Here is a 20,684-nt window from a genome sequence, read left to right as displayed (position 1 = left end):
GGGGGATTTGGAGTAACCCCAGCTCCCCCCTGCGCTCAGTGCCCCCTACCTCCTGAGTGGCTGGTGCTGCATTGCCAGCAGCCACTGCACCAGGCGTCTCTGGGGCCGGGGGGTAGCCAAGGCTCTGGTCCCTGCTTGGCTGCCTTCAATCAAGCCAAACGCGCGTGCCCTGCTGTGTCCTACCGCCAGGGCCTGAGCCAGGCTTGGGGCCCCTCCCCACCTTCCCGTGGAGCCAGCATCTGCTAAGAGACAAACGTTAAAGACTTTTATTGGTGTCCACCGTGATCGCAGCCTGTGGGCCTGGCCCCCCCGCGTGGCCATGCCCACGTGCCCCAGCCCCTGCTGTACAGTTGGTGTGTGTGGGGGGTGTCGTGGGCGATTAAGAAAAGGTCCCTGCCCCGTCACGGCTTCGGGAGTGAGCCAAGCGCCCGCTGCTGCCCTGGGTTCAGTGTGATGACTCGGCGCCAGGCGGCATGTCCCCTCTGGCCGGGGGTGGCCTGCAGCCGTGTACACCAGGCCGCCTCTCTGGTTGTGCCTGGAAGTCTGTCAGACCGAGCGAAGCCCTGTGCCCCCAGCCTGGCGCGGGGAGGGCCCGGGCCCCGTCTCAGCACAGGGCTGCTGTGTTCTTGGGGGTGGGGAGATGCAGGGAGTTAGCACCATTTAACGTAAGGTTTCGCTGGGGTTTAGGGCCCTGTGTGAGGCATGTGCGCTGCAGGGGGCACGAGGGAACCCCTCAGCCCAGGCCATGGGGCTGCAGCGTGCAGGCTGAGAGGGACCGTGGCGGGGACTGGGCCTGGCTCAGGGGGTGCTCCCGGCTCAGCCCCCACCACCACCCCAGGCTCACTTGAGAGCTGGAGGGCCAGCAGGGGGCAGTGGGGCTCCCCTTCCTAATGGTGCTGTGGGCAGACACCCCCACCCCCGGCCTGGGGTGCAGGTGCTGCCCAGGCAGAGAAACCTGCCCCCACTCCCCATAGTTCAGGAGTCGGCTGGATCCTGGTGCGTGGGGGGCCCCAGGGCTGGGGGGCAGCAGTGCTGGGCTCTCAGTGCTTCCTTGGGGGAATGGCTCCTGGGCAGGGGGTGGGGGCTGCAGCACCTGCCCTGCCCCCTCCCCCCTCCCCCCACTAACAGGCTTTGGTAAGTGCCCATCCTACGTGTGCTGGCAGGGGGCTGGGACCGGGCCGGTGGGGCTCCGTGGTGAGTGGCAAAGCGGCCGGCAGCCTGGCCTGGCTCCTGGCTAAGTGCACTTGATGCTGTATCGGTGCCACGGAGCCCGGGACTGGCGCGTGCTGAGAGGGCAGCAGACGGGGCTGGTGCCTGCAGCCGGAGGGAGGGCAGCGGTTACCTGCCCTGTGCCCACCTCCCTATGGGCTGCCTGGGTGCTAGTCTCACCCGGCCTGCCAGCCCTCCCCTAGCTCTGGCACTGCCACAGCCCAGCAGGCAGGGCTGGCACCGCTCGTTCCCCAGCTCCTGGGGGCAGCCCTGGGGCGAGGCAGGGCCTGGCACAAGCAGCCTCACGGCATCTCATGGGAGTGAAGGTGTCAGGGCCGGCCGCTGGCAGCGCCAGAGCCCCATGCAGCTGGGCAGTGTCCCTGGGTCGCTGAAGAGTTGGGGGCATCCGTGAGCCCACAGTGGGGGGGGAGGGGGTGTGCAGCTGGGCCCTGCCCTTGCTGTGGGTCACAGGGGGCAGAAGGCTCAGGCAGGCCCAGCTGCCTGGGGTGGGAGGGGCAGGGTAAGGGGCGCAGTCCAGGCAGCATGAAGTGGGGAGCGGAGCAGAACCCTGTATCACCACGCAGCAGCGTTCCTGGTTCCCTGCGCAGCTAACCCCATCCAGCCCTGCCTCTGGGCCCCACACCGCTTAGCCAGCACCCTCCCTTCCTGAGACCCTGACCGCCCCCTCCCCAGCTCTGCTGGTGCCCCTCATTCCTGACCCACAGCCTCCTGCTAGCCCAGCCCTGGGCTCTCCACCCATGCCCTGCCAGCCCTTGCAGCTGGCTGTAGCTGGTGAGTACCCGCCCATTGGGACTGGGGCGTGAGTAATGGGTCTGGGGGTGCCCCCTGCCTCGCAACAGGTCACCTCCTGCCACCGCAGCCCCGTCCTGTCCTCCCCTGCAGGGTTATGGGCGGGGTGCCCTCTCCCCATTCGCCGAACCCTGCCCTGGGCCCACAATCTCTGCCCCTCGCTGGCTGGGCCCGGGTCACTGGGGCTGCCCAGGGCAGGTGAGGGTTAACGAGGCATCTGGGGGGCACGGGGAGCCAGCCCGCTCCCTCGGGGGTGCAGGGCCCTGGGAGCGGCGTCACGGGGGCTCCCTCTGATGCAGCAGTCTCCTCCTGGCGGGCCAGCCCCTGCACCCCCTGGCAGTGTTCTTGGCATGGTCTCTGACTGGCTCAGTGCGATGGCATCTGTGGTGGGCCAACGCTGGCACCTCTCTGCTCAAGTGGGCACTGCTGGCTCAGGGAACGCCACTGCCCAGCGGCGGCCGCACCACCCCGGCCCTGCGCAAGCTGGGCAGCAGCTGCAGGACCCGTCGCAGGCGCTGGGCTACTGCTCGGTCAGCGAGAGCTGCAGGATGCGCCGCAGCTCCTCCTCCTCCTGCCGCGTGCGCCGCTCCGCCTCTGCCTGCTCCCGCGCCGACAGCTCCATGGCCAGGCGCAGCTGCTCGTCGTAGCTGCGGAACAGGGGGCTGCCCCCGCCCCGCTGCTGGGGGCTGGCCTGCCGGGGGGGAGGCGTGTGCTGGGGTGTCCTACAGGGGGCAGGGGAACAGAGCAAAGGTGAGCGGGACCCCTGGGAACGCGGGTGCCAATGCTGAGCTGAGGCTGCTGTGGGGCGCAGTGCCGCTCCCAGCGCCTGGATACGGGGTGCTAAGTGACCGGGGCAGACAGGCCCAGCAGCTCTCCGCCCCCAGCTGGGACACTAGAGCCCCGTCGGTCACACCAGACTCTGGTGAGCAGAAGGCCCCGGTATGATGACCCTGGCGGCGTCCCCAAGGAGCTGGAGGGTGGCCAGCTTCGTTACAGCTGGGGAAACTGAGGCACAGCCTGGGCATGTCGTGGGGAGGGTCCCCTCTCGAGGTGGGGCTGCACACAACTGTGGAACAAAGCCATGGGGCTATGCTGCGTGGGGCCACTGGGCTGGGCGGGACAGACCGACCCCCCCGCTCCAATGCCAGGCCCCGTGAGCCCTGACCCTGGCTAGGACTAGCCAGACCTTACCAACCTGTCTCCTCGCCGGCCCTCCTGGGACATGGGGTGCGTGCCCGGCTTGCTGTTGGTCAAAGCTTCCCAGATGGTCACCTGCAGGTGGAGCCGCAGCATATTAACCCTTCGCCTGCCACCTCCCCCCACTCCCCAGCCTGGATGGCGCTTCCTGGGGCCTGGCCAGGGGTTAGGCCAAGGCCCAGGGCGTGGCCAGAGAGCGCAGAGGAGACGTTTATCCCAGCGAGCACAGGGCCCCACCACCAGCCCAGCTGCAGCAGCCCTGGGAGCACCGTTCTCCTGACTGGCGCTGCTGCCCGACGTGTGTGCCAGCGCCAAGGCGGGGCAGGGGAGGGCGGCAGTGCGGGGCTGCCCGGGCCAGGCTGGCTGCAGAGCTGCGTATGGGGCTCAGGGTGTCTGTGCTGCCCTTCTGGGGCTGTGGGGCTGGGACAGACGTAACGCGAGAGCTGGTCCCCGGCAGCCCCCGAGGCTGGGTGCTCACCGCGCCCTGCACCCCGCCGGTGCCCGGCAGAAGGGGCGGCCCCAGGAGCCCCGCGCTGGGATGAGGCTGTTCCCGGCCCGTGACACCTGCTGGCCCCACGGCAGAGGGGGCGCGGAGCCCACCTGGTCATACTCCGTGCCGGCCTCCAGCAGGCTCTGTTGGATGGCGAACTGCAGCAGGTCGTCGTCCTCCTCGCGCATGGCATCCCGCTGGCTGCCCAGCACGCTGTACCCAGGCGGGGCCTCAAACAGGGACGGGTCCATCTCGCAGGCCCGGCAGGAGGCTGCGGGGACCAGACGCACCTGTCACTGGGGGCGAGGACACGGTGCCGCATGCACCCCCTGCGGACTACATCCCCCAGCATGCACTCTGCTGGCTTGTGCCGCAATGCATGCTGGGAGCTGCAGGCCCCATAGCCCTGCCTCCCTATTGAAGGGGAGGGCAGGTGGCAGCAGCACTGGGCGCAGCTGCTACTGGCCTCCCGGCTGGTCGCCAACAGGGGGGGGCAAGCCAGGTCCAAGGGGGGGCTGCTAACATGCACAAGCCAAACTCCCCCTCCCCTATCAAGCCCGAGGGGGTGATGGGCGTGTGGGGGAGGGGGACCAGGGGGCTGGTGCGCAGGTAGCTCAGGATGTGGGGCTGACTGCAGACCCCGGCGCCTCGCCCGTCCCCTCAGGGGCCGCGTACCCAGGGAGCTGGAGCTGCTGACGCTGGAGGAGTCGCTGCTGGGCGAAGGTGCCTCGCTCCCGGAGCTGCGGCGCACGGAGCTGACGGGCTCGTCGCAGCCATTGAGGTTCCCGAAGGTGATGCGGGCGTTGAGGATGTGGAAGATGGGGATTTCTGGGGGGGGGAGAGAGCGGGCGCAGTGAGGGAGGTGCCGCCTGCGGGGCCTGGGGCTGGCAGCGCCAGGGCCAGGAGAGCAGCGCATGCACCCCCCCGTCCGTGGGGCTCCGGGACTGGCACGTGCAGACTGCGGGCCCCTCGGGCGCTGGCAGCCAACACATCTCCCGCGGGCGGCAGCCAGAGTCATACCTGGGCACTGGGGGCACAGGCCCCAGGGAGCCCCTGGTCGTGGGGTGAGGGCACCGGCCAGAAGCTGGCGTCCATGTGGCACGCCAGGGCCTGGTGCACGGAGCCCCCAGCGGCCGGATCAGGGCAGGGCAGGGGCAGCGCGGCCTCACCTATCTTGACGGGGAAGCCGGGCGGCAGGCGGAGCGTGATGAAATCCCGGAGCTTGGCGAAGAGCGCGTTGCTTATGGCCATGAGGTCGATGATCGGCGCCACCTGCTCGCCCAGGGACAGTGGGTGATCCTCACACAGCCACAGCTTGGCCTTGAACCTGCAGCAGGGAGAGATGCCCAGCAGAGCACGGGCCCCGGCCTGGCACTGCCCAGCCAGAGGGTCCCCCAGCACAGAGCCTTGCGGAGCACAGGCTGCCCACGAGAGCTCCCTGGGCAGGTGCTGCCTGCTGCCCCGTGGGACAACCCACACTCCTCACTGTCTGGGCAGCCTGCACTGCGGTCCCATGTGGGGAGCCCCAGGCAGACCCCGGGTGGATTCAGGGGGCTCTGGCCATGCCCCTGCCCTGCCATTCTCTCCCAGATCAGCCTCCGCTCCTGCTCTCTCTGCCCCAATTCCCTGCAGCAGTGAGTTCCACCTATCCCTAGCCTTCCCTCTCTTGCCAGGGGTCCCCCTCTGCCCCAGGTTTCCTGGCAGGGACTCCAGCCCCTCCTTACTTCTGCGTCTTGGTGGTGAGCTCCATGGGGCGCCCCATGTCTCTGCTGCCCAGCTCGAAGCTGGGGTTGAAGTACTCCTCGGGGGTGATGGCCGTGGGGTTGGTGTGGCTCCGGGTCTGCGTGATCAGCGTCTGCGCCGGGACGAGCAAGGCCTCATTAGCCCGGCCAGGCTGGGGCTGCTCCGCCCAAACACGGGCCCCTCGCCTCCCCCAGCTGCCAGGGCCGTGCTGGTCCCAAAGTCGCCCCCCAGCTGAGCCCGCTACTCACCCCATTGCTGGGCCCCACGTGCTGCTCGGCGATCCCCAGGAAGGACTGCAGTGGGGTCTTGCTGCCTGCAGAGAGACGGGGACAAAGCACGGGGCTGTGACACCATCGGCTCCCCGGCTGGGGCAGGGCAGGGCCGGGACCCACCTGCCTCCCACAGCCAAAGGCAGACGGGAAAGCTATGGGGCGGCAGGGGCAGAAACAGGGCCCATCCCCGGGGGCCTGGGCAACCCCCCATCCCCCAGAGCCGGCCCTTACCTTTGCTCTTGCCCTTGTGCTGGTCGGAGAGGTGCTCTGTCCGCGTCCGCGTGATCAGCTCCACGTTGGACGCGCCGTAAACCTGCGGGGAGGAGCCCGAAGGCCAGAGGCTGCAGCTCTCTCTGCCCCCCAGAGGTGTGGCCCCGCCAGGCGCTGTGCCCAGGCTTCTCAGGCTGCTCCCCTGGCACCTGGGCCCTGGTTAGGAGCTAAGGCCCCACTGCCGTGGCCCTGCTAAGCCTGGGGCATCGCGGCTCTGCGCCCACCAAAGAGCCTTGGCTGGGGTCAGGCAAGCCCTGATGGCGAGGGGGCCAAGATGTGACCCTGCCTTTGTGCTGCGTCAGGTCCCGTCCTGGCTCCCGCTGCCCCTCCCGGAGCTGGGCAGGGTGCACTTGTCTCCCCCTGGCAGCCGCTGCCCTGCACCCCCCTCCCCTGGGCCATTGGCAAGGCCGCCTTGCCCCCGCCTGCCCCTCACCTTGGCCTCGTACCCATTCACCACCTCCGTCTTCTCGCTCCGCCAGCCCAGGAGCCCCGTCTTGTTCCTGATGGCGACAAGGCAGCCGTGAGCGACAGACCCCTGGGGGATTTACGCTCAGCCCACCCCACCCCGTGCTGCCCCCCGCCCTCTGCCAGCACCCATCTGCCAGGCCCTGCCCAGAACTGAGGCACCCCTGGGCTGCAGCAGACGTCGCCTGCCTCCCAGCCTCCTTCCCGAGCCTTCCCCCACCCAGCATGTGCCCACCTCTCGAAGGCAATGTTCTTGGTGTCCAGCTGGGTGGTGACGACAGGCGCGGTGAGGCGGCCCATCACCTGCTCCTCGGTGGGCTGCACAGCAGCCAGCAGGCCCTCGCGGTCGTGGCTGGCCAGCGCCAGCGTCTCGGAGTACACCACCTGCCGCTCGTGGTCGATCTCCAGCACCACCGCGCTGGTGTCTGCCGGGAGGAGGCCACATCAGCACCCAGCGCCAGGGGGCTGCAGCTCTGGGGGGGGCTCCAGAACGGCGCCGGGGGTGCGGGATGGGGGCGTGTGCAGTAGGGCTGGGCGTGCATGTGCCAGGAGTCTGCCTGACTTTGCCAGTGCTGGATCTCCGGCTGTGGCAGAGCCCCCCTGCCCTGGCAGTGAGCAGGGGCCAGGTGGGCTGCTGCCCCTCCCTGGACATCAGCACCTCCCCCATCCATAACTGCTCCTCTGGCTGCATGAACCCCACGTGCCCCCTCCACGCTGCTGCGTCCGCTTGCCAGCTTCAGGGTGCCAGCCGGCGGGGTAGGCGTCTTCCCTCATGCCACCTGGTGTGCAGACAGGAGCTTTTCACTCCTCCCGCCCAGCCAGCAGGACGAGACCTCTGCTACCCTCGTGCCAGGGGAGTGGGCATCAGCCAGCGGGCAGAGCCAGGGCATGGAGCACCAGCCCCAGGCCACAGGGCTAAGCTGGGCCTTTCCTGAGTGCGTCTCAGCCAGTGGGCTCCCCCCACCTCCAGCACAGGGTCACCCCAGCGACTGAGGCAGCACCTGTCTGGCTGCTGGGAGGTTGGGGGGCAGAGTGCACTGAGGGGCCGGTGTGGCCTCCCGCTGCAGTGAGATGGGCGTGTGCATTATCACCAGCCAGTGTCCGCGGGCTGCCCCCGGAGCCTTCGGGCACCGCACTGTGCCAGGGGCCGCGCTCACCTTGTCCCCGGAAGATGAAGCTGCGGTTTCCCCGCTGCCAGGTCATGTGGTCGAAGCCGAGCAGCGTCGTGTCCACACGCAGGTTCTGGCCGCTCTTCCACACCTTGTAGGTGTCGCTGGGGCAGATCTTGGAGACCAAGGGCACTGTGGGGAGGGAAACGTTAGGGGCAGCTCCCAACCCCTGTCACGCTGCCTCGTGGGGTGCCGGGCAGGGGCGTCCCGCCGGCCTGGGCCCCGTCGCTCCAGAACCCCAGGTGCCCGGTTTGGACAGGAGCTAGAATTCCCCAAACTGCCGCATGGCCAGAGCTCTCCACTGGGGGGAGCAGGGTGGGGGGCCCGGCAGGTGAGGGGCGAGGCAGTGGGGTCCCCAGCAGGGAGGGGGTCTGGCAGGCGGCACTTGGACCCGAGGGCTGCCTGAGGCTGTCACGGGTGTGGGGGAGCACCGGGGGGATGCGAGGGGCGTCCGTGGGCATGGGGAGGGTGGGGAAGCAATAGGGCTCTGCCGCTTGTCCTGGGGCAAGGAGGGAAAGTGCTGGGCCCAGCCCCCCCCCCCCCCCAGTGGCCCCAGAACTTACCCCAGCTGGTGAATTCCCATTTCATCTCCACGTAGAAATCCTGGGCCTGGGGAGAGGAGAGAGGCCGGGGTTGAGGGGTGCCCAGGACACCCGCGGGGTCCCCTCACGCCCAGCAGCTGCAGGGGCAGGGAGCCAGGAGTCCTTGGTGTGACCGTGTGCAAAACCTGCCAGCTCCCCCCTCTGTGGGGCTGGTGAGGGCGCATGGAGCCCCGCTGGGCAGGGGGCCGATGGCCCGGGAAGCACTGGCTCCCTGCAGTGGCCCGGGGGGAAGTGTGCGGGGGGCCGGGCGGGCCGTACCTTGCGCAGCTTCTCCAGCAGGATGGGGATCCCAGCCAGGCGCTTGACGGCTCGCTGATAGTCACGGTACCGCAGGACCAGCTGCACCAGCTCCAGGTCGCGGGTGCTCACCGCCTCTTGGAGCACTGGGGGGACAGAGGGGGCCTCAGGCAGTGTCCCCTCCGCCCACAGGACCAGGAGAGCCAGCCCTGCCCCAGCCTGCACTGGGGAGGGCAGCACCTGAGCAGGGCACCCTGTTCCAGAGCAGGGAGGAGCCTGGCCTGGTCCTCTGGCCGTGCCCCCAGGCGGAGCTCGACTCCTGCAGCTCTGTGAGGCCCGTGGGTTTGCTTCAGCCAGGGGGCATCAGCATCAGCCATTAGGAACCCCCTGGGGCTGCCCCTCCCACCTGCCCCGAGCCACTGCAGGAGCACAGGCTGGCTACCTGCATGTGGTGCTGGGAACGGACACCCTCTTGCACCGTAGGCCTATACAGCACCTCCACAATGTCTGCCAGGAGACCTGGGGGCTGTTGGGGGGGGATGGTACTGAGGGGCTCCGGCAGAGGGGCTGTGGGCTGGGACTGGGGGGCACCAGCAGAGCTGTGGAAGGGGGGCAGGCGGGAGCCCAGGGCTGGGCTAGCAGGGGCTGTGGGTTGGGATCAATGTTCCCTCTAATTTTTTACATCCATGTGCGGAATGAATTTTGTTCTGTGCACCAATATGGAGGTGCTGTGTGGCAGGGGTGGGGCTGAGGGGTTCGGAGTTGGGAGGGGGCTCAGGGCTGGGGCAGAGGATTGGGGAATGGTGGATGAGGGCTCTGGCTGGGGTGGGGCGGGGGATGAGGGGTTCATGGTGTGGGAGGGGGCTCAGGGCTGGGGCAGAGAGTTGGGGGATGAGGGCTCTGGCTGGGGGTCTGGGCTCTGCGGTGGGACAGGGGATGAGGGGTTTGGGGTGCAGGAGGGAGCTCAGGGCTGGGGCAGAGGGTTGGGTGCAGGGGGGTGCAGGATCTGGGGTGGGGCCAGGAATGAGTGGTTTGGGGTGCAGACTGCCCTGGGGCTGCGATGGGGAGAGAGGACTAGCAGGGCTGGGCTGGGTCGGGGCGCCTCTCCCCGCATGCACGGCCCTTGATAGCCTGCTGCGTGGCCGCGCAGCTTACAGGGAACTTAGGTTGGGATTGGGGGGCTGGGCTGGGCTGGCAGAAGGCTGCGGGTCGGGAGTGAGGGGCACCGGCAGAGCTGGGGGGGCAGGCTGGGCTAGCAGAGGGCTGCGGGTCGGGAGTGAGGGGCACCGGCAGGGCTGGGGGGGCACGCTGGGCTAGGGGCTCAGCGGAGCTGGCTAGGGGCAGGGTGCCCACGAGCTCACGCTCTTCAGCCCCCCCCCCCCCTGCACTGCACATTGACCTCCATGAGCTCACACCGGGCGCCCGGTTGCTCTGTCACACCCCCAACCCCCGTGCAGTGGAGCTGGTCTCACTCAGATCTGTTGCCCGTTAAGTGCCAGCCCCTGCAGAGAGCTGGCTCTGGTGCCTAGAAATGGCAGCGTCCCCAGGTGCCAGCCCCCGGCGCAGGAGAGGTGGGGCTGCTGCGGGCACTGGCTGTCAGCCTCTCCCCGGCGTCCCGGAGCCGCCCGCCCACCTGTCCAGCCGCTGCGGTTCTCCTTGCCCACGTCGGCTCCGTGCTGCAGCAGGACTCTGGCGCAGTCCAGGTGGCCCAGCGTGGTGGCGAGATGCAGGGGCGTGCGGCCCCGCGGGTCCAGCTGCTCGATGTCCACCTGCCGGGAGAGCCCAGAGAGGGGCTTAGCTGGGGTGACCCAGGGATGGCGTTCGGGGGAGCAGCCCCAGCAGGCCTGTCTGCTGCTCTGGAGGGGGCTGCTCCCAGCCGTCATCCCCTCTGTGGGGCCCCCGGTGTCTCAGTGCTCCAGGGGGTGTAAGCCCTACTGGGGTCTGAGAGCCACGCCCATGGGGCAGGAGGGGGAGGGCAAGGAACAGAGAGCTGCCCAAGGAACTGGCTGGCGAGAGGCCCTGGCCTGGGAATTCGGAGGCAGGGCCAGCCATTCGCCCATTGGTGCTGTTTGTTCTTCGTGGGGGAAGCCCCATGCGGATGAGCCAGGGCGAGACCCCAGTGCCCTGGGCTGGCTGCTTCTCTGGCCAGCACAGCACCGGGCCTGGCCGACGGGCTACAACCCGGGCCCCATGTACATCCCTCCAGCTCTGGCCCTGCTGCCTCCAGGACCGAGCGCTTTGAGCCCAGGGCACAGCTTGCTGCAGGCAGCCCAGCAGTGGGTGAGATTTGAGCCCCCAGGGCCTGGCCTTGAGCTGGGACCTGATCAGCTCCAGGGCAGCTGGAGGAGCCCACACGGACTCCTGTGCTCCAGCCCTGGGCACTCCCTGTCCAAAGCTGCAGGGCAGGGGCTGGAGGCCACCGGGATGCAGCCAGGGCTGGGCACCCCCCCAGCACATCTCCCCCTGCCTCCGGTGGGGAGCGGCACTCAGCCTCCTCGGCCCCTGGCTGGGGCAGCCAAGGAGGGGCCGGGCATGGAGGACAGCGCTGGGCTAGCAGCCCGAGTTCCTGGGAGGTGGGCTGTGGGGCAGGATTCGAACCAGCACCCTGGTGTCAGGGCTCCCCCACACACACACCAGGGGCAGCCCTGGCCCAAGCAATGAGCTGATGCCCCCTGTTAGGTAGCGAGCTGGGGAGGGTGTGGAGCTGTGCTGGGCCCAGGACAGGAGAGAGGTGGAAGGGTTCATAGCATTTATTGTCCCAGCTTCTGCTGATGAGACAAGCTGGTGAGTCCGTCCAGACCTCGGAGGAGCCCACGCACTCAGCCCTGCCTCCTACAGCGGCTGGGCCAATACAGGCTGTAACTGCCCCTGGCCTCCTACAGCAGCTGGGCCAATACAGGCTGTAACTGCCCCCGGCCTTCCCCGCTAAATCCACCGGCCTTTATTTGTGACCAATGCAATTTGCAAATTGACACCATGGTGCCTCTTTGCTGCCTCGCTGGGCACTGGGTGCGTGGCACTGCCCAGCCACCGGCCACCTGGTGCGGGGATGGCTGGGCCGGGTGCTCCCAGGGCAGTCCTGAGCACTCAGCCTCTGTGTCCCATCCCCCGTTTCTGCCCGGGTCACCCCAGCACTGCTGCCTGGGTCACCCAGCATGCGCTTCCCTGCCCTCACGTGCCCCTGGTGTGTTACCTCCAGCCGCGGTACACACCACGTCACGCCCAGCCAGACGTGCCAATCACCGCACCTCAGGCCACATGTTCCCCCCCTCCTGCTCTGAGGGCGAGTGGCGGGCGCCCGGCTCTGCTCACCACCCAGCTCTGCACCATGGGCCCAGCTGCTGGGACTGGCTGGGAGCTCAGCACATGCCCCAGGCCTGGAGCGTGGGTACAGCCAGTGGCTCCTCCTGCGCATATCCCCATCTCTGCCCCACGTTCCCTTCTGGGGGGGCAGCAGGGAGGGCTGCCAGCGCCCGCTGTGCCCGCTAGCACAAGGCTCCCGCTCTGTGGGCAGCTCCGTTCCCATCCCGCGCTGCCCCCCCATTCCCCCCACTGAAAGCCCAGCGGCGTCCCCGGGGAGCGCTGTCACATCCATTTCCTGCCAGGCTGCCGAGCCGGCCGTGCATGAAAGGCTCTGCCAAGCTGAGGAGATGATCAGTTGGGTTTGCCGGGTCAAGGGGCAGCTGGGCGGCGGAGAGGACGGGAGCTCATGTGACGGCCGTGCCAGGAGCCAGGCTGGGGACGGTGTGGGGTGCCAGGCCATAGGAGGCACAGGAGAAGGTCTAACCCTGGGGGGGGGGGAACCCCACTCCCTGCAGAGGCTGGCCCCGACATGGAGGGGGGCCCAGCAATGCCCCCACTGGCGGGCCCAGCGAGCCCTGCTCCGGGGGCAGCCCTGCCTTTCGCCCTCCAGCCGCTGCAGAGATGAGCCTGACTGCAGGTTCGGGCCCGCCCCGAGGCGGGGCACAGTGGTGTAGAGCGGCGCTGAAAGGGTTAGTGGCGTCTGGCCTGCAGGCCTCTGGGCCAGGCCCGGTGAGCTGCCGGGAGCCCATTGGCGAGAGATGGCCGGGCTCACAGGTGCCAGCTGTTTCCTGAGCGTGCCCTGCCCGCTGGGCTGGTCCTGCAGCCCATGGGGAGTGGGAGGGGAAGCCCAGCTGGGTCTGCAGCAGGAGCAGGGAGCTGGCCAGTGCCTGGCCCAGCGGGGGGGTCAGTGCCCCGGGGGTGGGGTGCTGGGTTGGCCCCCGGCTGTGATGTGATGGGGCTGCATGTCTGGAGGTGGCAGCTGAGTGGCTCTGGGCCAGCGTCTCCTCCAGCCCCCCGGCTAGAGGCACAGGGGCCCTGAGAGGAGGCCTTGAGTGTGGGAGACCCCCCCCCGGAGAGCAGCGGGGGGCTGCAGGGTGGAATGAGGGGCATTGGCTGGGGGGCCCCAGTGCCTGACTTGGGTGAGAGGGGCCCCCCCTTTCCTGGCAGCTCTGCCACAGGGAGGCTCCCTAGGAGTGGGGGGGAGACCAGGTTGCTTGGAGACGGCCTCTCCCTGGAGCCCCTCCCCTGCCCGTGCTAATTGCCCCATACTCCTTTGCCAGACACAAGCTCCCAGGGGCCGATTCTTGTTGCTGAGAGAAACTGTAACCCCCTGGAGAGTGGGGGGAGGGCAGCTCCACTGCTGCAAGGCTGCCAGCCCCCTGCCCATGGTGCCCTGGCGCTCCGGGGCAGCTGTGCCAGGAGAGGAGCCCCCCAGCTCAGAGCCGTGCCGGAGGCCGAGGGGCGGCAGGCAGCACCAGACGGCCCATGGGCTCCCTCCTCATCCCCAGCAGCTGCCCCAGGCTCCCTGGGAGCAGCCAGTGGGGTCGGGTGCTGCCAGCCGGGCTGGGGCGTCTCCCACAATCCCCCCAGGGAGCAGAGCTCGGCCATCCCCTGCCATGCCCCTCGGGGGTGCCCCAATCACAACACTGGGGAGGGAGGAGCCCGCGAGGGGTCTCAGCCTTGCCCCGCCCGGGGAGACGGGCTCCCCGATGCTCAGGTCTGACTCCCCCATGCCCTGGTTCCTCCCCCCCGCCTCGGTGCTTCCCATTCACATGCCAGCTGGATCCAGCTGTTAACACCCCCATGCACCGCTCCTGCCGGCCCCCCAAACCCACACCGCCCAGCCATGGCCTCCCCTCCATCCTGCCCACCTTGGTGGCAGGGGCCTGGCAAACGCAGCTGGCCCTGCGGAGGGGCACGGCGCACGGTACTGAGACCCCAGAAACAAAACTGGTTCTGGAAGCGGCACCTCCAGTGTAGCAGGAGCTGGCACGTTAATTAAACGCTCTCCAAGGTGATCGCTCGCTCGCTCTTAATTGCTCTGATGAAAAGGGCTCTAACTAATGAAAGAAAACACACACGCCAGCCCTCCAGCTGGGAGCTGGTTAACGCAGCTTCCCCCCAGCCCAGGCTGCGGGAGCAGGGCTTTCCCGGGGGCTGGGCCCAGTGGGTGCTGCCCCAGGGAGGGGATGGGACATGGGTCCCTCACTGTGGACCAGGAACCAAAGCTGGCTCTTGGTGCCTTGGGTGTAAATCCAGAGTCACCCCATTTACACCAGGTGACAGATCAGGCATGACCGGGAGCAGAAGCTGGGTGAATGGCAGCACCAAGTGCTAATGCCCAGGCTTCCCACCCAGCCAGCTCTGGGCTCCCAGGCCGTCCCCCACACCCAGCGCCACCTGTGGCTCCCCTGCTCACCCCGCTGCTGCTGCCTGGTCTGGGCAGCACCCGGCTCACAGTGCCTGGGGCGGTGAGTTCCTGAGGCAGCCGCCTGGCTCCTGCCCTGCTCATGGCCAGTGAGTGGCAGCGTCTCTCGCCCAGGCACCAGGAGGATGGGGACTCAGCAAAGCGAGTTTGCGTGGCCAGATAAGATCAGCAATCTTGGCTGCAGGGGAAGATGCGCAAGGGCAGCGGATATTAGACACGGCAAGTGGCTGCAGCAGGCCATGGCATTAGCTGCTGGCTCCCCGCACGTCGGTGGTGTCTTCAGGAGGAGGAGGGCAGGAGGAGCCTGTGACAAACTGGGACTGTTCTTAATGTGGTCTTTGAATGCTGAGTGGGGAGTGTTGGCCGGGGAAGGTTGCAGGGGAGTTTGGCTGGATTGGGGATGGGAGATTGGCCTTGAGGGAAGATACCTGAGCCTGTAACCCAGGAAGGGGTTGGAGGCCAGGTGACACCTCTGCCCGGGAAACTGGACAAAGGCTGGGGGAGGAGCCGGGGGAGGCTGGGTGAGAGATGCTGGAGGGAGTTAGAGTTTGGGAGCTGGCTGGTGTAATGGAGGGGAGCCCAGATGGGGCTCTGACCCCCCCCCCCCCAACGGGGCTGTGGTGCCCCTGGGGCCCCAAAATGGACCTAACTGGGGGGGGGGGTGTCTTGTTGTCTGTGCCTGCAAGACCTGTCTTGGACTGTGTTCCTGGCGTCTAAATAAACCTTCTGTTTTACTGGCTGGCTGAGAGTCAGGGTGAATCGCAGGAAGCTGGGGGTGCAGGGCCTTGTGTCCCCCCATTCAGTGACAGAGCCCAACCGCCCAGCTGGGCAGGCAGCAGAACAGGGGGGCTGGGACTGCTCATCACACCTCCGGGATGGGGTTCCTCGGGGGGAGGGGGGCGGCCCCATCGCCCTGAGAGCCAGGGGCTCTGTCCAGAGCCATGAGCACAGACACCACTGCCCAGCCCACCCCAGGGCCCTGAGGCTGGGACGCGGTTCCCACACGCCCGCTGAACTGACTCCGCCTTCCTGCAGGGCTGCTAAGGGCCAGCTTTGCCAACGGGCAGCTGGGGACAGCTGGCCTCAGAGGGCACCAATCACTGAGCCCGCCAGGAAAAAGGAAGGGTGCTGACAGTTCATCCTGCAGCCTGAGATGCCAGTTTCCATTGGCAGGCGCTTGGGGCTGCCCCGGTGCCGGCTGGGCAGCACCAAGGGGGAGAAGGAAACTGTTTGTGACTCCCACTGTTTAATCCACAGGCGCTGCTCTGGCTCCACTCAATCGGAGTGGCCGTGCCAGCCGGCTCCAGCCCAGCCTGCCCCTCAGTGCCAGCCAGAACCTGCCTCTGGTGAGTCGAGCTGTGCCTCTGGTCCCCACCCCCCAGCTGGCCATGATGCGGGTGTAGCCCGGTGAGGTCTCCCTGGAGCTGACAGCACAGGCCTGGGTCGCCTCTGCTTGTGCCCGGGGAACTCAGGCTCCAGGGCCATCCCCACTGGCCGACCTGTCCAAGCAAGAGCTGAACGTGCCCTCGGGCTCAGCTCCATGTTCTGCTCGCTTCCCCACCCCTTGGTGCCTTGCCATGTATCGGGGTCTGAAACATGTTCCAGACACACCTTCATTTCGTGCTGCAGCATGGGCACAGGCTGCCACGCCTGGGATTTCCCAGGGGCGGGCTCGCGTGGGGGCAGGGAATCCGTGGGGCAGGAAAGCCAGGGCTGGTCTTGCAAGCAGCTACCCAGATCCTTTGGCTTTGCCGTAGCCGAGAGGCGGCAATGGAGAGGGGGTTCCCTCGCTGCTGCCCCAGACCCCTCCCAATCCTGGCTCCATGCTGGCAGCAGGAGAGTGTGAACAGCCCCCCTAAGCCAGCACCATCCCGGGGCTTGGCACACAGCGATCGAGGAGCTGGGAGTTCCCAGGTGTGCCCTGCCAGCGACAGCTGAGAGGGGCAGGCAGCCAGGGCCAAGGCGACTATGCCCCGTTTGCGGGGGCCCGTGAGCTGGAGGGAGACTAGGGGGCAGAGCTCACCCCAGCTGAGGAGTCTCTTCTGCCCCTGAGCCGCCTGAACCCAGCTCAGCCTGGCTGCGGTGATGCCCCGGCACCATCCCAGGGCCCCGGCTGCCCCGAGCACAGAGCCAGCAGCATGGGAGGCAGCATAGCCGGGGCCTGGTGTTCACTGCTGCACTCAGAGCTGGGCAGAGGGCGAGATGCCAGCGCTCTGTCTGCACTACAGTGGCACCGCCCTGGTGCCAGGGCCACGTGTCTGACCTCGCCCACATCGCTCGGGCCTTGAGCTCTTGGAATCTGGGCTGGATCCATCTGGCCCAAGGAGCGGGTCCCTTGGGCTCACCTGGCCGGGGCCTTTCATTGCTAGTGTGATACAATTCGATTGCAGGCCTCACTGTGTCTGTCCGGCCCCCAGCACAGTGGGGCTTGGATCTCGGCTGTGCCATGGCCTGGGTCTGGCTGAGTAGCTGAGCTGGGCTCCAGCAGGCAGAACTGGCCTTCCCCTGCCTCGGGGGATTACTGGGGCCTGGCTAGGAGGGGATGGGGCACCTGGAGTGACCTGTGCAGAACCTGACAAGCCGAGAGTTCCCACAGCAGCACCCAGCGCTCTCCTCTTCCGGCCGGACCGCGGAGGTGCAATACCCATGGCAGCCCCTTTCCAGGGGCCAGTCTGTGCGAGTTGCCCCCCTGCCCCCCCACAAAGTCTGGGGCTCCTTTCCAGGGGGATCTTTGCCTAGGCAGGCTCTGGCTGCCCCTATTTACGGGAGCCCTAACCTGACAACATGCAGCTCGCCGGGGTGAGGCCAGGACTCAGCTGTTAGTTCAGGACCGAGCATGCTCAGTGCTGTTCAGACGCAACCCCTGCCCCAAACAGCTGCTCCGTGGGCCCTGCCCTGCCCTGCCCCCTCCCGGAGGAGCCCAGGGGAGTTTGCCGGACGACGGCCGAAGCGCCAGATGCGGAGCAGGCAGGTTGCACTGCGGCAGGCAATGGTACGGGAAGGGCCGGGGGGCTGTACGGTGGGCTGTGTTTTGGGAGAGGCTGGACGTTCTGGGCAGGATGCAGGTGATGCTGGGCGAGGTCAGACGGGGTGATCACACAGCCGCCGTGGATCAGAGACCCTGCTCGGACCTGCCGCTGGTGCTACCCGGCTTAGCGCCATGGGCTGCCTGGAGTCCTCCAGCTGGGCCCTGCGCAGGGCTCTCGTGGGCACCAGGGGCAGGGTATTTTTCTCCCTCAGAATAAGCCGACCTCTAGCCCAGGCAGCTCCTACCAACCAAACCCTCGTTTTACTGCTGCCTCTTCCAGCCATGTCACAGAAAATGGGGAGAGACCTCGTGCATCTTGGAGAATTTTTCCTTCAGAGGTTTCAGAGTAGCAGCCGTGTTAGTCTGTATCCGCAAAAATAACAGGAGTACTTGTGGCACCTTAGAGACTAACAAATTTATTAGAGCATAAGCTTTCGTGGGCTACAACCCACTTATGCATCCGAAGAAGTGGGGTGTAGCCCACGAAAGCTTATGCTCTAATAAATTTGTTAGTCTCTAAGGTGCCACAAGTACTCCTGTTATTTTTCCTTCAGAGGAAAAGCCGCCGCAACGTTCCAAAGACATAAGTTACCAAGCGGGGCGGAAAAATCCCCCTTGCTATTTCTACGCTCGCCTGGTCCGTTCTGGGCCCGGGGAAATGGCCAGCACACACTTCTTCAACTTAGCTGAGATCTCCGCCTCCCCGAGCTGCTGCTAAAAACGACCCTGAATTACAAGCAGGAGATTCCCCCACAGGCTGCTCCGATCAGGAAAGAGGAGAAAACAGGAGCTCCCACGTGGCGTCTCCATTTCCATGCAAATCTCAATTAGGCCAGGATCTTTCCACAGCTGCCTGCTACAATACAGACGGGTGTGGCACCAGCCAGCCAAGGTAAAGAAAACCCTTGCAGGCATAGCAAATATCCCAGCCGGAAGAAGATGCGTCAGAGGCGGTTGTACGTCTCACGGTAAAAACAACTAAGGACCTGATCCTGCAAGGTACTGAGCGCTCTTGACTCCCAGTACCTGGGCACCAGCAGGATCTGCAAACCGAGGCATCGTCACACACTTCACACAACTTCAGCCACAGGGAGTTGTGCCCTGGCACAGAGCGGGCAGGCAAAGGAGGGAGTTGGGATGCCCGAATGCAGAACTGCCTGGAGTTTGCCATTTTCCCCACAACACCATACTGCTGTTGTAACGGAGACAGCGTTGTGCTGCTGGGGGCGGGCGGGGGGTTAATTAGTTGAATAACAGTGATAAAGGACCCCCCCCCCCCCAAGCTGGTAAATTTGTATTTCGACACTGTGGAAACCCAGATTAATTATCTGCTGGGCCAGCGGCCCCAGGAGCTCTTACTCTCTGCCCCGTGTAAACGTGTTCACCAGAGCGTGCCCAGGGCAATCCGTGCCAGAACACAGTCCTGACACGCACACTGCCCGTTTCCCAAGGTCCATGTCCTTGCTCTTAGCAGGCGTTGTTTTCACCATAGCAGAGGCAAGTGCCCCTCCAGCTACTCCAGATTCATTGTGAGGCAAAACATATATCAAGTGTCTATAACAAACCAGGTTGGAGAGGAAAGGAGGACGAGGGGCCCGTGGCCTACCGCTCCTCTCCTCCTAGCACCCCGAGCTTTCAATGAGTTGTTAACACCCACGCTGGGAGTTTCAACCCAGTCCAAGGGAATTAGGTGACCAGCTTCCACTGAAATTCACTGGGCTTTGGGTGTGGATTCCTGTAGGCAGGGCCGGCTCCAGCATTTCTGCCGCCCCAAGCAAAAAAAAAAAAAAAAAAAAGCCGTGATCGCAATCGCGATCGGCGGCGGCAATTGAGGGGGAAAAAAAAAAAAGCCGCGATCGGCGGCGGCAGTTCAGCGGCAGGTCCTTCGCTCCTAGAGGGAGTGAGGGACCTGCCGCCCCCGAATTGCCGCACGTGCTGCCCCTCTCCCTTGGCCGCCCCAAGCACCTGCTTGTTAAGCTGGTGCCTGGAGCCGGCCCTGCCTGTAGGCCCAGGCAAATCGCAGCCTCAGGTGCGAGGTGATCCTTGGGAGCCTGTGTGAAGGGGACTCTGAGGCCAGAGGGAATGTATGTGCCATGGGATCTTGCTGTGCCAGCCGCCTGACTTGGGAACTGCTCCGGTCCCATGGTGACAGGCGCTGGCACAAAGCCCTTAGGCAGCCACCAAGCTCCCAAACCCAGGGGGCGTTTGGATGGGAGAAGGTGGCAGAGTATCACCCACGGTGGCCATCATCCCCCACGGGCCATAAGCCAGGTGCTGGGCTCCTGATAGAGGTGAACCAATTGGTCCAAGCTGGCCCTGCTCTGCGCCCCTTTCCTTAGGCCTCGAGTACCCCGGCCCCGGGATGTACCTCTCTACAAATACTCGACACCCCAGGGTGTGAAAAGCCGGCGCCCCAGGACGCCCACCCTGCAGTGCTTTGCCTGCTGCTTCGGGATTTCTGTCGGCTGCTTTCGACGCTGGCTCTGGCCCCGGCGCGACAGCCAGTGCCTGGATCCCCTGGCCCCGGTGAGGGGCCCCTGGACAATTTCTGGGGAGAAGGGCTTTTTTGGGGGGGGTCAAATCATACAGCAGAATCCCCAGCCCTCTCCTCACCTCCCTTCTGGCACCACTGCGCTGTTACCTACCCCAAGTCCTAGCGGGCGGAGGCAAAGACCCCGCTCCCCCTCCCCCAGACCCACCGCAATGGGAGGCTTCCTGCACCGCCCGGCAAGGGCCCTGCTGGCTGGAGCCGGGGAGCGGGGAAGCCCTGCCATGCAGACACGTTCCCGGGGATGCTGCTGGGGGGGGGGTTCTATTGCATCAGTCCCCCCCCCCCCGCGGCCCCAGCAATAGCCCCGTTGCCCCCCAGCACCGTCCCGGGCTGAGCCGGGGGAGGGGGGCGGTGCGCGCCGGCCGGACCCACCTGCTGGGTGCTGATCTCCCGGTCCAGCTCGCGGGCGCGGTTGTGCCAGACCAGGCGGTGCAGCGGGTACCTGCCCTCCGGCCCCTTCCCGGCAGAGGCGGCGGCGATCATCCTGTCGGCACGCCGGCTCCGGCGGCGCAGGGGCGGGGGGCTGGGCGCAGGGCTGCCGGCGGCGCGGGGAGGAGGCTGGGGCTGCGGAGGCATGTGGCTGGGAGGGGATCTCCGGCGCGCCGGGCCCGGCTCCGGGGCTCCCCGAGAGGGGGGCGCTCCAGCGCCGAGCGCCGGGCCCCAGGCAGCGCTGCGCGCTCCGCCCGCGCACACAAAGGGAAGCGCCCGGCCGCGCCGCGCAGCGCAGCGCTCACCCGGAGCGCAGGGCGCGCAGGCGGCGGCAGGAAGCGGCGCTGGCTGCCCAAGGGCCCCGAGCCCCAGCGGGCCCCCAGGCCCCGGCATGGACCCCGCCCTGCTCCGCTCCGGGACCAGCCCCGCCGGCTGGAGAGCTCCGTGCAGCGGCCTGGCGGCGGGGCCTGATGGGAGCTGT

The 20,684-nt window shown here is 66.9% G+C and overlaps 1 protein-coding gene across 1 annotated transcript; it reads right to left on the bottom strand.

Annotated features, from left to right (window-relative positions):
* Window positions 1-2,539: 2,539 nt before the first annotated feature.
* On the bottom strand, window positions 2,540-20,257 carry ANKRD13B (ankyrin repeat domain 13B). The gene is given in 15 exon segments (XM_065418315.1): window positions 2,540-2,741; window positions 3,185-3,291; window positions 3,817-3,977; window positions 4,382-4,534; window positions 4,876-5,033; window positions 5,431-5,561; window positions 5,698-5,762; window positions 5,953-6,034; window positions 6,425-6,491; window positions 6,692-6,881; window positions 7,614-7,757; window positions 8,189-8,234; window positions 8,486-8,610; window positions 10,098-10,233; window positions 20,147-20,257. Coding segments are annotated over 15 exon segments (1,878 nt in total).
* Between the last annotated feature and the right edge of the window lie 427 nt (window positions 20,258-20,684).

This window comes from Emys orbicularis, chromosome 17, assembly GCF_028017835.1.
Source record: "Emys orbicularis isolate rEmyOrb1 chromosome 17, rEmyOrb1.hap1, whole genome shotgun sequence".
Classification (NCBI taxonomy): Eukaryota; Metazoa; Chordata; order Testudines; family Emydidae; genus Emys; species Emys orbicularis.
Note: the sequence above shows the minus strand (reverse complement) of the source record. Positions and strands in the feature narration are given on the sequence as shown.